The 15,026-nt window shown below is 29.7% G+C and overlaps 1 protein-coding gene across 1 annotated transcript; it reads left to right on the top strand.

Annotated features, from left to right (window-relative positions):
- Positions 1-11,566: 11,566 nt before the first annotated feature.
- LOC129884619 (NAC domain-containing protein 35) lies at positions 11,567-14,164 on the top strand. Its single transcript, XM_055958900.1, has 3 exons — positions 11,567-11,978; positions 12,234-12,502; positions 13,214-14,164. The coding sequence occupies exons 1-3, from the start codon at positions 11,711-11,713 to the stop codon at positions 13,925-13,927; spliced, it is 1,251 nt and encodes a 416-aa protein (XP_055814875.1). The 5' UTR covers positions 11,567-11,710; the 3' UTR covers positions 13,928-14,164.
- Positions 14,165-15,026: the final 862 nt, after the last annotated feature.

Genomic DNA, 15,026 nt, shown 5'->3' with positions numbered 1-15,026 from the left:
GGAAATTATATATTTCCCAGGAAAAATTATACCCTTTGAAAATAATGTGAAATAAATATCAATTTAAGACAAGAAATAACGTCTTAGAACCTTAATTCTAAATTCATGTAGAAATTAAGTTGTGTGCATTGTGATAATAGAGCGGTACTTTTTACACATATAAAGTACACGTACAATAATACATGTGGTTCAACATAAAACACGTTGTTTAATTTTTGCTTAATTAGGTCTCTGCTACAAACTTTTTTGGCTATGTATGATTGAGAGTTTGAGAGAGGAGCAATTAATGATTAGATAATGTTAACAAACTTTTATTTATTTAATCATAACATACCTTCTCATGTGCAGACTAATTTTTATTTTTTTTATTTTTTAAGGGTGAAAAACATGCAAGTTCCTTTTTGATAACAGGATGGTGATAATGAAACTCAAATCCAAAACCTATGTTTACGTTAATATTATGTTAATCGTATTGGTGTCTTTTGTTTTTGTTGAAAAAAATTCAGGTCTATCAACTTGTGACAACATTAAATTCACAATTACAAATTTGTGTTCGATTTCTCTTTCTTCAGCCAATAATATTTTTGCCCTATTTTGCACGCTTTGACGATTTGTTCCCCGTTATACGTATAGTGAGTTTTATTACAAGCCTGCAAGTTGGGTTCATCATGCTTGTAACTCTGAAACCCTAGTTTCTATATATAAAACTTACAAGGTGTTGAAGACAATAAGCCTATAATTTTTCCAACTTAAAATAATAATAATATTTTCTTATTAGGTTTTATTTGCATGACAGGAAAATGGGAATAACATGCCCTTGTTTTTCGACAAAATAATAGTGTTATTAATAATGTGATTTATGTTATATCTTTTGAGGTCGTCAAAGAAATGAGATCATAAAAGTGACGGAGAAAAGTTTAACGTTCACTTGTTTAATGTTGTTTGTATTAAGATTAATATATCTGAATACACATTTGAATTTGAATGATGAAGAAGTTATCTTTAGATTTGAACACTAAAGAATGATTAAGAGTTAAGACTATACTGTTTGATTTTCAATATCCGAATGCATATATAATTTATCTATTTTAAAACATTATAAATAAAAAATTCAAAAAAAGTAATTAAATATTAAAAATTAGATAAATTTAATAAAATATATGATCACTGGGGATGGTGGTGATGGTTGGTGCTAGTGGAAAGTGATGATAGTGGTGATAGTTATAGCGGTGGAAGAGGCTAATGTTGTAGTGACTGGCACGATGGTGATGGTTGATAGTGGTGGTGGTGACTGAAGAATGTCATGTGTGGTTGATGGTGGTGTTAGTAATTGTACTAGTGGAGGTGGTTGATAATAGGGATTAGTCATAGTAATGCAGTGACTGACAGTGGCAATGGTGGCGATGATGGTAATAGATATAATTACAGTGTGCTAGCTGTTGGCGATATATATATATATATATATATATATGGTTATTGACAACAATGGTGGTTGTCAGTAGCGATTTTGATGACAAAGGTGGTTGAAGACAGTAATGGTGGCATGCTTGTGATGACAAAAGTGGTTAGTGATAGTGGCTGGTACTAGTGGACAACATGACGGTAAAGATTATCCATACAAAGTTATATTTTAATGATATGAATATCTTATTCACGATCTTAATAATTATGTCCTATTCATACAATTAAATAAGTGCTTAAATCTTAATATAAATAATTGCATCTAATATCCTAAGATTTGAACCATTCAGATTCAAACCTTTGTTAATGCACTTATTCCAATTAATAATACATGGATTGTAACATATAGTATTATTTACTACTAATTATTTAGTTTGTTGCATTAAAAATTATTATACAAATGCCCAAATCTTTGGGGTTGCCTTTTTCAATAAACGTTGGTTACATTTCTTTATGTTATTTATACTAGTAACCGATTTATGGATGAGTGCTCAGTTAGTAAAGTAATCTGGTGGAAGGAGTCCATAGAAAAAAAATTGGAAGAAGAAGAATAAGCAGAATTGCTTGAGTAAGGTAGTCGGCTTGGGTAGGCTTTCATCGAGTCTGAATTTGTAGGATGGGCCCGTGAATGCAAAGTCAGTCTTTGGGTACTACCTGCCTTTATCAACTAAGTTGATATAGGAAAAATATATTATTTATTCTTTTCTCAAAATAATTTTTTGGTTATTAGATGAAGGGTTACCACTTCCTAACCAAACGTCACCTTATGGTTGCCCTAGTTTAAGAAAAACCTAGAGGAAATTAGGGTTGAATTGTGTCTAGGCATATTTACATACCCTACATTAAATGTCTGACGATGAGATCAACAAATATTGTTGAACTTAAAATTGACTGAAATAAATTGAGAAAGGAGTTTTAATTTGTTGAAAGAGATAGGCTTCAAGTTGAAGAAAAATGCCAATTTAGATCCAAGACTTTGATATCATTCATTAAATTCATAAACTAATTTTTTGACATGTAAACGTGGGAACTAATTATTATTAATTAATAAAACATATATGTGAACTATCTAGTAAATCAGGTAGTTGGCTGCCCAATTTGCTCATTGAAATTTTCTAGTATCTTCATTTTACGAGAACATTAATTTACCTACAAGCAACTGATCCATTTTTTAATTTTTTTTTTATAGTTGGTATTTTATCACTATGCCACTAAACGAAGATATAGAGTCCAGGAACATGTAGACATATTACACTATGCAATATTAAAAGAAAAACAAATAAATCTTAAGATACACTTATCTTAAAGTTCAAATTAAAAAAAAAATATTAAAATTGTCGTCATTCAGAGAGTTTTTTTTGTTTATTACGAAAGTAAAGGATACAAGTTTTTTTAAAAAAACTAGAAGTAGTGACAAGCCAACAACATATATTCTACCTTGTGAATGCCTAGCTACTAGTTGTATGTTATGTGAATGTTGATTATGAAGTTAAACTAGAGTTGTATATATTTGAAGAAAGAATTGTTCAAAATCTCTGGACATTGTGACCTCTCAGGAGAATTGATGACTGCATCAAAGATGCAGTGCTAGTACATCTGAGACTTGTTAATTGGCTAGTTGTAAATAGCCTCAGGACTATGGAACAAAGGATTATCTCGGACTTAGACCAAGGTAATAAATAAAGGCGATCTTTTGTTTTGGGGAAAACGATTCATAAGCCTTCAACAGGATAAGAAATTTGAGTTGAAGAATGACAAAAGTCCCACATTGATGGTTAATGAGATGGGTAGACTTTTTATAATTTTTGGGCAATCCTCCTCCCTTTGAACTAGCTTTCAGGATGTGAGTTAGGCCTAAGACCTAATTTAATATGGATTAATTCAAATTTGGATTGTGTCTAAGACTCCTTATAAGGAAAGTGTTTCCTACTAAAAAAAAATTCCATTAAAAATTTGAACTCAAGACCTTTAATTAAGAGTGAGAGGACTTATTCATCCCGTCCATAACTTGAAAGCTTGCAGATTGGAAATTGGAAATATATTATATGTTTTTTTTTCTTGTGACATGACCAACGTTACGTGTCACTCACAAGCTAATGCAAATCTAAAACTCTTCATCCAAGTTTTCGTCAAAATCTTGATATCTCCCAAGGGAAAATGTGAACCTTAAAAAAGATCCAAGTCATGAGCAGATTTGTCAAGATCAAGATTCATGCACTCTAGAGAAAACAACAAATTAGGACTTTTTACAAAAGTGAGAATATAAATATAGGGATAAGGGTTACATTAATTAGGCCTACTAATAAGTAATCCAACCAAAAAATGAAACATCAATCATATTCTAAGCAACAAAAGTTAAAAGTGAATAAAGAAAAATGTGTGGTTTGGTCATGCCCAAGTAGAAAAGAGGAAGGAGATTAAAAATGACATATGCATAGTGACAAATAAGTGTGCCCTAAAAGAAACATAAAAAGATTGGTCGGACGGCTTATGATCCCAAAATGGTCGGTGATTAATTGGAAAGATATTATTTTGGACCTCTTGCATTTAATAGAGAATATACTAACTTCAATTCCTATGGATTTTCTTGGAGAAAGGCTAATGGTAATTGTCAAATGGTCTAGTAGCTAGTTAACGAAATGGGGAGCACTTATGACTAAGGGGGAAGAACAATCAAAATTGGATATAATCGATTTTTCGCAAAACATATAATGTCAATGATTTGCATTCAAATTTAGTTGAGATTGTAAATTATCATAGTAAATATATAAATCTATTTTTATTTTAAATTTAGTTGAGCTTAAAAGAATGAAGATTTTGCCATGGAATAAATATTATATAATAGCATATAGTGCTTCTGTCCCTACATAGAATCCCATGGCTCATCACTGTAAAACTTGTTTAGTAAAATGATGGCAATTCGGCTAATTTTGAAATGATACAACAGAAAGGGTTGACAACCGCCAAAATGGTCCAGGCCACGGGAATTTCGTGTGGGATAACACAAATTATTGATGGGCCCCCATCTGGGTTATGGGCCCATTTTTCACCCAGCAGACATCATTCTGATATTTTACATTAGAAATATTGAATTAACGGAGAACACGGTGCTTGTTATTCAGATAATAAGCACTAAGCAATCTTTATTAGTGGGTGAAAAAAAAAATACCAAAACGAATCTTTTTACACTAGTAAGACACTTTGTAATCCCGTAATTAAGAAATAATAATGTCATAAAATTTAATATTCTAAAATAATTGATTATTTTTCAAAGACACAATCGAAAAGTGACTTGGTAGACTTTCTTTCTAGTACAGGCTATGGTTACAACGCTGGTGCCAACTTTGAATTTCTCATTTCTTTTTTTGTCCTTTTTAAAAAATAACTGGGATAATATTTGATTTGCGAAAATTTTTGGTAAGAAATTATTAATAGTGAGACAAATAATAGATTTAAATTCATATATTTTTAAAAATATAATAAGTTCAATATCAAATTGAATTTATAGACTTAAAAATCTCGAATCCGCCTTTAATTGTACGTGGATCTAACTGATGGGGAAAAAATCTTTAATTAAGAGCTTTTATAATTATGGATTTTGTGTGGATATTATTGTTAATCACTACTGGTTAAGGGATGCTTATATGAAGATTAAATCAAGCTTTTATAATTAATTTTCCATATATATATATATATATATATGTCATTTAATACATAAGTGTTTCATAATTTTCATTGCTACGTTATAGGTCACATCTACTTAGCATGGAAAATAAAATATACCCTATAAATTGTTTTGCCTTAATTTTACAAGCAACGAGCATTCAAAAGAATATTGGAGAAGTATATTAAATAGTTGTTCACTCATTACTAATAATAAATTAATCACAAGTCCAAATAGGGAAATGATACTCTACCTACTTTTCCTCTTTAGCACAAGTCTTTCCATATTCATACTTTTGATTGGCCTATTTTATTGTTATTACGTGATAAGTATATATATATAATCAACTACTACGTTATTAGAATTTGAAGAAATAAAAAGATTTAGTGTAAGATTTGATCAACAAACCGCTAGGTAAGCATGTCGTAATTAAGATGATTTGTTACATACACAATATTGTCTAATTTAATTTCTTAATTTTTTAAAGTTTCATGATTACTATTTATTTCTCTAATTGGTAGTTCTAGAGCACCTTGAAAAAATCAATCTTGATTTTTTTTAATGGACGTTGATTTTTATATCCAATGTTGATTTGTCATAAAAAGGATAGCTAGAGGTAACAATTGTGCTATCTTGCAAACAACATATAGACAGTTGAAGGAACAGATCAAATAAGTTTAACGAGAAAGTCTCACACCATATTTGAAGTTTCAAAAGTTGATTTCATATTGCCAAAAAAGTTGGGGGTTTACTTCAAATACTTGAGATTTGTATTTATCGAAAACTCCATAATGTACAGGCTGTGGCATATGTATGTTGCATGAAATATTGTTTTTCCTAAGCTTTTGACTTATGACACATATAGCAGGATAATATGAAGACAAGAAAGAATAAGTAGAAACCAGAAAGGGTAAAGAAGAAAACAAAACGATATATAGAAACTTATAAATACAATTAATGAAATAAAAAGGAAATATATACTCTATGAAGTCAACCATATAAATTGGAAGCTACTTTCACGAGAGAGAAAACATGTATAAAGGTCCATTTTTTTGGGTGGGGATATAATTAAATTTCTATAGTAGACAAGACAAATAATATATCATGGCTGAATATATATTATGTAAGAAAAAAAAAATTAATCTGGATAATTCTAAGTAGGAGGCCAACTGAGCAGTCCAATAAATGGGGTCCAGTGAAAATGATTTGGGGGTGGCAAATTTTTCTGGTTTCCAATAGGATTTTCTTGATTTCTCCTAATCAAGAAAATTAATAATAAATTAAAAAATTAACAGAGTCAATAGTTATGTACATAGTATTTATAGTGTCCTTATAGTTTAAATTAGTAGGTGAAAATAATTAGCCCAACCTTCATCACGTTTGTTAAAGCACGTACGTAATATACCTAATTAATTGCAATCGAAAGAAATCTCCACTGAATTCTAGTTGGATCGATTAAACTATTACACTGACCTTTAATTAAAAAAGTTAGGGAAAAATATAGAGGAAAATTTCAAAATAATAATATTTTATTATTTAATAGGACTCTCGAGCTACATTTTAATTTTTATTGAAAATGATAATATTTTAAGTAGCTATTTCACCTGATTTTGTATTTTTTTAAAAAAATAATAGTAAAAGAATACAACTAATAAATAACAAATTGGAGAAAAATATGGGAGAGAATCTTTCAACTATGGTAATGTTTCCCTGAAAATATTCATTTAGTTACATTTCCTTTTAGGAGAGCAAAACAGGCAACTCAATTCTATCTTTTCTCTCTTTCTTCATTAACGAGCTTAAATCATCTTTCTCAACTTCTATTAACGAAATTCAACTCTTGTATAATGCAATTCGATTGAGCAAATTTGTGGCTAAAAAAGGAGATCTATACTGACAAATTAAAATTGTGCTAAATTCAATCAGGTATTTCGAATTCAATTTTTGTTTGGAATCTATTTGTTTTGAACGTCCAAATTTCATTTGAATCAACAAGAAGCCTACTATTACTTCTAGGGAAATTCAGTTTGAGTTTGGATATCTTTTTGGGTTTTTGGTCAATGTAAAAGATGGTAGTTTTTTTATGTTTGATTTGTAATTGGCCTTAGTAAGATTACTGCAAATGAATCAAAGCTTCACTCTTTTGAAAATAAAAATAAAAATTATTTGAATGTGTTGTTGTGAATTCAATTTTGTTTCGAATTCAATTTTGTTTCAAATTATCTCGGTTGATGGTGAAGCCAAAACAAATATTGTATGCATTGTGCAAATTTTATTTGATACAGAATTTGCTTCGTCATATGATTTTTTATTAGAAATCAGAATTATGAAAAAATAATTTGGATACAAATCGCCTGTTGAGTCCATTATACTTTGTTTGGAATACAAACGAAATATAGATACATTTTGATGTGTATTTTATAATTGTATTTTTTCTGATATCAAATTTATATCCTGAATTTACTATCCCATCAATTTTGGTCATAGTAAAAATAATTTAACATATGCATACTAATCAGTTGTGCAGTGTCGATTATGGATACAAATCAAATGTTGAATCGTTTTGAATATTTGTACATTAATCGTTTTGGAATACAAAGTGATTGTAAAACATTTTATTTTGGAATATGATGTGCTTTAGATACATTTTTTTAAATCTTATTTAAAGTGATTGTGATACATTTTATTTTGTGATACATTTGGAATATTTGTATATTAATCATTTTGTTTGTTGATCTGAGTTTGAATACGAATAAGATGTTGAATGGATTTAAATATTTGTATAATAAGGGTTTGGAAATACAATGTGCTTCTTTGCTATTAGAATACAATTTTTGACTGATTGTAATATATTTTTTTGGAATACATTTAGATATGGGGAGCATTAGTTTTCTGATCATGCATTTGGAAAGATGGAACGAAGATAATTACTATGCTGACTACACGATAGAGGCTATTATGATCAAGGAGTATGCAACATTTCAAAATTTAGTGGAGAACGTTGCTAAACAAATTGGTGTTGATTCGACATATAATTGTATGAAACTGAAGTATAAGATCGAAGATAGCAGTGCACCTTTGAAAATACACAATGAGGTGGGTATATGTGTGTATGTGTCATTGAAGAAAGAGCAAAGATTTGTCAAAGTATCCTACATGTGTAACTGTTATTGTGAAGAATACTGAATTCTTTGAAAGAAATCATCAGGAAGAAGGTGTGTGTGATAGATATGTGAAATCTGAAGTCATATAAATATAAAAAGCATACAAATTAAAATGAATAGAATTTCAAAACGGATACAATATTCTGACAGGAAACAATTGTTATATATATTTCATACATTTTTTATGAAAATATGAAATCTCTTTTGGCATAATCTTGGAGTGAATACAAACAAAAAAGAACAAGATTAATGAAATATGCATGATTTCTCAATTTAAAATCGATAGATATACAAAAGTCATACGTATCAGAGTGAATATAATTGTAGAGAAATGATACAATTTTCTGAAAAAGTAAAAAGTTGAATACGTAATCAAATCATATAAAGAAAAAATACAATTCTAATTGGCATTACTCTAGAGTGGATATAAATTAAAGAGAAAATTAAAAATAATACAAACTAAAGAGAAAAGGCTACAATTTTCTGAAAAAGCAACAAATTCAATACGTTATACAACCATTTAAAGAAAAAAAATACAATTTTAATTGATTTGGTAAAAAAAATTGTATCCATTACTTTGAAAAAACATGAGTATTCGTATGAATACAAAAAATAGAGATACTAAATTCTATAGCTATTCGAATGAAGGATTAAATGGATACAAATTGCCTAAAAATATAAATTTTAATATAAAATACAATTCTAATTAGCATTACTTTGGAGTGGATACAAGTTAAAGGGAAAATAAAAGGAATAAATACAAAATAAAAAGAAAAGGCTACAATTTTTTGGAAATAGAGAGAGAAAAAGATGAATACACGTGGAAAGAAAACGTAGAATCTTAGGGGGAAATTGAGAGAAAAAAATATTTCACCTTTTAGTTAATTTGAATTTAGGGAGAGAAAGTATCAGATAATTGAAAGAAAGTGGGAAAAAAAATTAAATTATGCATAAAATGTGGGATAAAAATCAGATAATTTAGGAAGGAATTTAGGATACCATTAATTTTCTACTTGACTAAAATATTGTTCTTTTTACTAATATTTTTAAAATATAGTTATTTTCAATGAATAAGTTGTAAAATTTGTCCAGTTAGCTAATTTTTTCAAAAATATATGATAGGAAGTCATTGAAAAACTCTTTTATTATATTAATTGAATTATTATACTTGAATGGTCGATATTAATTCATTAGGTCATATATATATATATATATATATATATATATATATATATATATATATATATATATATTAATTTATGTAAAGAACATTCATGTTATATAATTATTATAGAATTTCTCTTTCTATTATTTTCGTTTCTTCTATTTTCAACGAAGAGAGAGAACTGTGACCTCATACTCGTGACTATAGAGAAACTAATTTTCTTAAAAATTCCAAAAGACCCGTGTGAATGTCTCGTTTTTCTCTAAAAGAAGACACGTTTTGACTCTTCTATATTGCATAAAAACAAATTTATTCTTTTAGGGGGGAGATCAATAACTATATTAATGAAAATTATAACTTGTTTCATTTCATATAGACCGTGCCATGCATAACTAGTCTATATATACAATCATCAGCTTTAAGGAATCGAATCCTCATCAATATAGTTGAAAAAAAAAATTTAAGTAGTCAATCAACTGAACCGATAGTGTGATATTATTCATAATTAGTTGCAGAGAAAGAGAGAAAGGGAGAGTTGTCACGGGCTTCTCTTGATGACAATGTCAAGCAGTCTCCCCCACACATACACTAATATACACATAAGTGGACTCCAACCCATCCCCAGCCTAGCTAGCTCTATATATCCTGCGTCAATTTAGCTATTCAAAAATATTTCCGCGTGTATATAAGTTAAATTCGTATGCATGCGCGTTCTTCCGAGCGTTTAAAACGAACGAAAATCAAATGATAGCCTAAAAAAAAAAAATTCTTCAAAATGACAACCTAGCTAGCTAGCCATATCTAACTGTCAAATGAGTAAACATGCAAAATTCAACATTAGAATCACGAGAATTTTCTTAATTGTTTAAATCACTGGTTTAGATCGATCACAAATCTGGATTAGGACTTATGTATATCTCACGCACGGAGGGGCAAATCAACTAATTTTGCCTTTACGTTTATTTCTCATGTGCGCGAGATCACTCACTTTTACTAACTCTCAACAAGCTTAATAAATAACTTTCTAATTAACAAGAGACTTCTTTTTCACATAGGTGGTGAAAATAAGAGAAGTGAAAGGACTCACATATATATGTAGTAGTATCATTCGTCGAAAAATTATACTATGTATCTAAAAAATTATACGAAATATATATCAAAAAATATTTTTCATATGTATATAATAAATCTTGAACGTCCTTAACTAAAAATCACGAAGAGTACTCTCACTTTGCATTACCAATTACTATATTAGTAAAAATATCAACAATTACCTCTTAGATAATGTAATACTTCTTCGGGTCCATTTTACTTTATGTTTTTCCTTTGCACACCTCTTTAGAAAACATTAACTATAAAGGTAATTTGATTAACTATCCTTATTTATTCTTTGATTTCAATTTAATATTACTTTCTTTTTCACACATAATTGATTAAGGGTAGAGGTGGAAACTTGTAATTAATTATATTTTAATTTTTTAAAATACAATCATTTTGGATCAATTATTTTTAATAAGCACGATAACTAAAATGTACCTGGGAATATGCAAAAAAAGTTCAATAAGAAATCTACTTAGAATATAGTAAAATCTTGGTAAAGAAAGTAGTTTAATATAGTTCCTTCGTTCATTTTTACTTGTTTATATTTGACTTGACACTTCTTTAAAAAATAATGTCTTTTGATTTTTCAAACTGCATAAATAAAATTAGACAACTAATTTTAGTATATCTAATAAATAAAGATAAATGGAGGAGGAAGTAGTAACTAAACAAAAATAACTTTATTAATGGGAGAATTAAGAAAGCTCCAAACCCACCGCTAGCCAAGCTGTCCTATTATTTGTGATGTCCCTTTCTCATCTTAACTCAACATCTTCTCATGTAGGGTCTCATCGATAGCTATGTAGATCTTTCTATTAACTCCTCCCTCCACTCCACCCCTAATCCAATATAATAAAATATAAAAATCCCATTTTTTTTTCTTTTATGTACCCTCTAGAGTAAGAGAGGACTATATAATATATATATATATATATATATATATATATAAATAATTAATAAAGACTTTGACTTATTGTGGGCTTGTTTATTACACTATTTTACCTATCTTTCTCGTCCACAACTTTCATTTATCGTACAATAACCCTAGGTAATATAAATGGAGGAGGATACACTCCCCCTTTTAGCCTAAAAGACGATATACATACTATTGTTTGGATTCCCTTCATGACAAGTTACTATTACTAAAGTTATTTTATGGCAATTGTCCCATTTACTACAACCATGAGCCAATCCCAACAACAACAACAAGATGATAACATCATCGTCAACAACAACACCATTAAAGGAGATGATGATGATGATGATCATGAACATGACATGGTCATGCCTGGTTTTCGATTCCATCCTACTGAGGAAGAACTTGTTGAGTTTTACCTTCGCCGTAAGGTTGAAGGCAAGCGTTTTAATGTTGAACTCATCACTTTTCTTGATCTTTATCGCTATGACCCTTGGGAGCTTCCAGGTATATACTACTACTACTATTCTTTTTTTTCTTCCTTTTCTACGTGATGTAGATTCAGAATTTAAATTTGATATAAATTCAATTCTTATTTGATTGAATTCATTGGACTTTTGTAATTATGAGCTTATAATTTGATATTTTTTTTCTTGAAATTTCAGTACGTATAATATCAAAAATATTGGATTCAATTGTACTAAAGTGCTAGGTGGCACATAATTTGGATTATATTGAGTTTGTTTGGTTTGTTGGTTTTAGCTTTGGCAGCAATTGGAGAGAAGGAATGGTATTTCTATGTGCCAAGAGATCGGAAGTATAGAAATGGGGATAGGCCTAATAGGGTTACAACTTCAGGTTATTGGAAGGCTACTGGAGCTGATAGAATGATTAGAACGGAAAATTCGCGGTCGATTGGCCTGAAAAAGACATTGGTTTTCTACTCTGGGAAGGCTCCTAAAGGCATAAGAAGTAGTTGGATTATGAATGAATATCGTCTTCCACACCATGAGACTGAACGCCTACAAAAGGTAGGTATTTTATTAGTACTATTAAATTTGCAATTAGACTTGTTCTAAAATACGACACACTTCACAAATTCTTTCATTTTCTTCATTTGTTTTGTTGGTATTCTTTCATTATATATAGCAAATTAAAGATGTTCAAATGATCAAGCTTGACTGTTGAATTTTTTTGTTTATTCCAAAAGGGGAAAGTTAGTTAAAGAAAATAATATATGTTAGTTCCAAATACTTCATTAGAAAACCAAGTTATTCATTTTTCTCAAGATGTCATGTTTCACAAACTATATCCTTGGAAACAGAAACCACCCTATATATGATAAAACGAAGATGAAAGGAGGCAATATATGAAGAAGAAAATTCACTAACATCTCGGATATATTGCGCCATAGTTAGGGCAGTCAAACCCACTTGATCTTACATGACCTCCCAACAGTTCGTTCACTCATCTTACCGTAAACTAGGGTCGCTTTTGATGCTCCTTAATCACTCCAAATTCTTACTTTGAAGATAAAGAAAATGCGTTCAAATTTATTGAGTTTCCTAAATGGCATGTAGTCACAAAAACGTAGTACAAATTGAAATGCATGAAAAGTTATGAATGGGAATTCATTTCAATGACCTCCTCCTCTCTTTAAATTCATAGGCAGGGACAGGAGGTCAAATTTCGATTGTTATATAAACTAATGTATTGCTCCCATCTCTTCTTTTTTGTTTCAGGCAGAAATTTCACTTTGTCGCGTCTATAAAAGAGCTGGAGTGGAAGACCATCCATCTCTTCCCCGATCACTTCTAACAACAAGGGCATCATCATCTTCTTCTTCAAGAGGAACAACTTCCATCAAGAAACAACAAGTAGCACAACAGGATTCATCATTAATCTCTCCGTTATACGTAGCACAATCTTCCCAACAACAAATTGACGAAAAATTAAGTACTGAAACAAGTGGAAGCAGTACTAGCACTGATCACCATCATCACCACCACCATCACCACCATAATGTTGCTACATCCCTGGGGCTCAATTCCCTTTCAAATTCCTACACTAACATCGTGTTAGACCCCATTGGGGGCAACGCGGTCACTTCATCCCTGAACTTGACACCTTTCACTTCATTAGTATCAACAACAAATAATACTCATGACGATCTCCATAGACTAATCAACATAGACCAGGTCGTCGCGTTTCATAATAATCAACATCATTTTCATCCTCCTCCTGGTGTTGTAGCCCAACAATTTCCTCCATTATTATTGCAACAACCACCATTAGCACCACAGCAACCACAATCTTTACTGCTTCAAGGATCACTTCAGCCCTCCGCGGCCGCGGCTTTTTCCGACAGATTGTGGGAATGGAATTCAATTAATCAAACAGATCATGCAAGCAGCTGCAAAGATGATCACTACCAAGACAATAATCCCTTCAAGTAATAATAATTTCATCAATGAACTGCACATATATATATACATACAGTTCTATATTGTCTACTGATATTTTAGTTTTACTAGCTAGCTCTATGATCAAAATAATGTGGTACTTACGTCTTTAATTTGTTAGGGTTTTGGTTAGTCCTAATTAGTTAGGGTACTATTAATAAGTTATTGTAATCTTTCTAATTACTTTCAGTACTTGATTAAATTAGATATGTGCTAATTAAGTTAGCTCTACTCTTCTTCTTTTCTTTTTAAGGATAAGGTTAATTCATCTTCTTAGGGTTTGATTTTAACTTTTATTGGGAGTATATATATATATGGACTTGTTAGGATTATCTCTTTAATTTAACTTTTCATTAGGCAAGATGAGAAAGCAGCTACTTACATGAAGAAATGTTATAGGAATCAAAACAATGTGTCTCTCTTGTCTCAATTTATGTGTTGCATTTTTAGTTTTAATCTGTCAATGTATAGCACATAGATTGAGAAGGGTGAAATATTTAAAATTAATCACACAAAATGACTTTTATATCAATTATATTGGTTTTGATCAAATTCCTACATCCCATGTTACTCAAAAAAAAAAAAAAAAAAGAGAAGCAAAAACAAAAGAAAAGAGTTCAATCTCATGTTACATGTGGGTGACAAAATTTGTCCATAAAATTATACTTTATCTATTCGTTTAAATTTGAGTTGATTATTGATTCATTTATTTATTAGCTTAGTACATTAAAACTTGGGTTAATGTATAGTCCACATTGATCCACTAGAAATTTTATCAAAATATTTTTGAAAAGACATTTATTTATATTTGATATGTTTTATTTAGTGATAATAATAAAAAAAAAATTAGTATGTACTAAGAAAATTATAAAAGAACATATTAAATAATTAAAACTTAGTAAGAATTTAGCTGTTTGAATTTTGACCTATATTTCTGTCTATTTATGCTCAACCAATTTCAATTCAAATAACTTTTAAATGGACAATCGTTCTTAACCTGCTCAAACTCAGCCTAACATGTCTATTTTTAGCCCCTGGACTTACATGCACATAGAAGCTTTTGGAATGAAAATGGATGAACTCAGAAATTAAA

This window comes from Solanum dulcamara, chromosome 4, assembly GCF_947179165.1.
Source record: "Solanum dulcamara chromosome 4, daSolDulc1.2, whole genome shotgun sequence".
Classification (NCBI taxonomy): domain Eukaryota; kingdom Viridiplantae; phylum Streptophyta; class Magnoliopsida; order Solanales; family Solanaceae; genus Solanum; species Solanum dulcamara.
Note: the sequence above shows the minus strand (reverse complement) of the source record. Positions and strands in the feature narration are given on the sequence as shown.